This window comes from Poecilia reticulata, linkage group LG15 (genome assembly GCF_000633615.1).
Source record: "Poecilia reticulata strain Guanapo linkage group LG15, Guppy_female_1.0+MT, whole genome shotgun sequence".
Taxonomy (NCBI): Eukaryota; Metazoa; Chordata; class Actinopteri; order Cyprinodontiformes; family Poeciliidae; genus Poecilia; species Poecilia reticulata.
In genome coordinates, this window is record NC_024345.1 from 29,812,426 (window position 1) to 29,815,504 (window position 3,079).

The 3,079-nt window shown below is 50.6% G+C and overlaps 1 protein-coding gene across 1 annotated transcript in view; it reads right to left on the minus strand.

Annotated features, from left to right (window-relative positions):
- The window catches only part of LOC103477426 (spectrin beta chain, non-erythrocytic 1-like), a 78,770-nt gene that overhangs the window by 28,675 nt on the left and 47,016 nt on the right, over positions 1 to 3,079 (minus strand). The window contains 2 exon segments of the mRNA XM_017308877.1: positions 492 to 665; positions 2,833 to 2,984. Coding sequence (XP_017164366.1) covers positions 492 to 665; positions 2,833 to 2,984 — 326 coding nt within the window.

Sequence of the window (3,079 nt, forward strand, 5' to 3'; positions counted from 1 at the left end):
TACAGAATAGCTAGCTGTTAGCCGTTAGCTACAGGATAGCTAACTGTTAGCTACAGGATAGCTAGCTGTTAGCTACAGGATAGCTAGCTGTTAGCGGTTAGCTATAGAAACGGGAACAGACGTTAGCTGCCAACTCTACAAAACAACCAAACATTCTTACAGGCAGAAATCTGGTTTTTAGCTAATTTATGAACAATAATCTCGTTATAATCTGAGGTAGCCCTCTGTGAGGTTCTAGCAGAAACTGTCTGACCTTCATTGATGGACGTCCCTCAGCCCGACTCGGGCCACCAGAACCCGACCCAGATATCTCTGACTGCAGCAGCTAAAGCGCAGAGCGGTTCGTCCGGCCGGCTCCGTTTCAGCCTGATTCTTCTGGCAGGATGGATTTAATCCTCACAGCTTATCAAAGATAAATCCTGTCCGCCCATTTCAGCCGTGATGACGTCATAAACACCAGCAGCAGCGGTTCTGACCCGTTTTACGCTCACCTGGAAGCGCAGGATGATGGTCCAGATGAGGCCCAGCGTGAGGCGGTGGTTTCCGTCCACGATGTCGTGGGAGCCCATGTTCTCCAGGTGGACCCGCTGCTCCTTCAGGAACTGCAGGGCCTTGTCCACGTTCTCCAGGCAGTGGATCCGCATGCGGCCCTTGGTGGGTTTGGGCTGGATGCAGACAAACCCACAGAGCAGAACCGGTCACATTACACACCCTGAAACCTGTGGGCTTCCTCATGTGGAAACGTCAGAGGGAGCAGCAGCTGCAGACACAGCTGGCCGACTTCACCGCCGTTTCTCAGTTTGGCTGTGAGAACAGAAACGGTTCATGTTTATGACTAATAACTCAACAAACCAGGAAACGGCCTTTAGCTGCAGCCGTTAGCGAAGGAACACCTGCTACACCGAGGCTAGCAGCAGCCTCTGCTGGTCTGTGTTCGGTTTCCATGGTAACCAGGCAGCGCTAGCTGAAAAGGTAGCTCTGCTAACGCTAAAGCACTCGTCATGAACTAAAGCTGGTTTCTGAATAGCTAAAGCGTTACAGCAGCGTAGCATTTATGTAAGCTAATGCTAACGCGCTAACAGGAGGCTCTGAAATAAAAGCTAATTTTTGCATTTGTTTAATGAAGCAGTTTGTTCAGGGTTGTGTGGTTTTTGCTTCATAGCTGGCTGTTGCTAGGCGCTGCATAAATAAACCAATAAACCTTTAAGGTCTTTGCTTCAACGGCAAACTGTAAAAATATAACGTCTTAAAATATGAACAACCTCACATTTCTCATGAAACATTCGATTGTTCACCATTTAAATGATGAATCTTTCTGCTGCTCTACCACATGGTGGCGCTGTCGCCTGCATGTTAATGACATTTGGGTTCCTCTTCCTCCTGATGAAGAGCAGAGGAGCCTCCCAGTATGTGAACTGGTGGAAGTCCAGTTTCCCCAGCAGGCTGGCTGTCAGACTCTTCCTCCTCATCCTCCTCTTCCTCTGGCAGCGTTTCCTGCGGCTCTTTCTCGGCGCTGACAGCCTCCATGCTGCTGCCGCCGCTTCACACAGTTTCCCTTCATTCATGAGGCTCTGCAGGCCGAGGGAGCAGATCTGGGCTCTGGAGGGAGCCCCGCTGGTTCCTGTGTGTGTGTGTGTGTGTGTGTGTGTGTGTGTGTGTGTGTGTGTGTGTGTGTGTGTGTGTGTGTGACGGGTTGAGAAAAGGCCGGATGGCCGCAGACAGGAGCAGAAAAAACCCAGAGTCACCAGATCCAGAGGGTGATGCAGGGAGAGTGTGTGTGTGTGTGTGTGTGTGTGTGTGTGTGTGTGTGTGTGTGTGCGTGAGTGTGTGTGTGTGATGGGAAAACAGCAGGCCTGAAGTGGGCTTGTATTCCCGTTTCCATGGTAACAGAACAACAATCATTCCTCAGAGCAGAAATGTGAAAGAATGTGTTTCCAGTGTTTCCAGTGAGGCCCTGCAGCCACACGCTGATATGAAAAGTGCTGAGTCACTGGTTGCTATGGCGACTCCCTCCTTCATTTCAGGAACAGATGGGAAGACGAGCCCACAGCATCACTACTCACCAGACAGGAATTCAAACCTCAAACAAACAGCGACAGAACATGAAGACACCAGTGGATAAAACCAGCAGGAACAGCTGGGATCCACCAGATCCAGATCCAGATCCACCAGATCCGGATCTAGATCCACCAGATCCAGATCCACCAGATCCAGATCCAGATCCTGATCCACCAGATCCTGAATTCAACACCCTGATAATTTTCTAAAGGTACAAACTGTAAACTGTATCCAGCCACCCACTGATTCGTCCCTCTGGACTTTGTTTGAGCCGTCTGGACGTTGCTGGTGTCTCTTGCTGAGGCTGAACTGGAAACCAGTCGAGTTTCTCTTCAAACGATATAATCTGGTATAATCTGGTATAATCTCTGCTAATGTCATCACACTGTGCCGATTCCACCGTTTCATCCGGATCATTTTATTCCAACATCTCCTGATCTGTTGATCCGGGTTCCTGTCAGGCCGTCTCTGATTGGCTGTTATTCAAGCAGCTGGGAGGAAACCAGTAAGGTGTGTGTTACCTTACAGGCGGTTGCTAGGTAACCAAGAACCGCCAAAAGAGCTTAGCCAAGGCCGTTCCTCTGCCTACATCTCCCAGAATGCTGTGCGGTCCAGTGAGTTCCTGAATGTCCTGTCAGACTATCTGCTGATATTGATCATGTGGTTATTATATCTGTTATTGATTTGCTGTCCAGCGTTGAATTCTGTGTCGGTCCAGATGGACCTGCAAGGAACCAGTGAGTGTGACGGTGTGTGTTCCGGGTCCAAACCCACCAGCCGCTCTCCAGACAGAACCTCCAGCAGCTTGATGAGCATCCGGCCGTCCCGCAGGTCCATGTACAGGTCAGTGATCCGACACGAAACCCTGGACAGGTGGGAGTTCACCCACTTGGTGAAGGTCTTCTTCTGCACCGCCTCGCGCTCATCTGGACAGAGAGAGGCAGACGGGTCAGAACCACGCGGGTCGGAACCAGAGAGAGGTCGGAACCAGAGAGAGGTCAGAACCAGAGAGAGGTCAGAA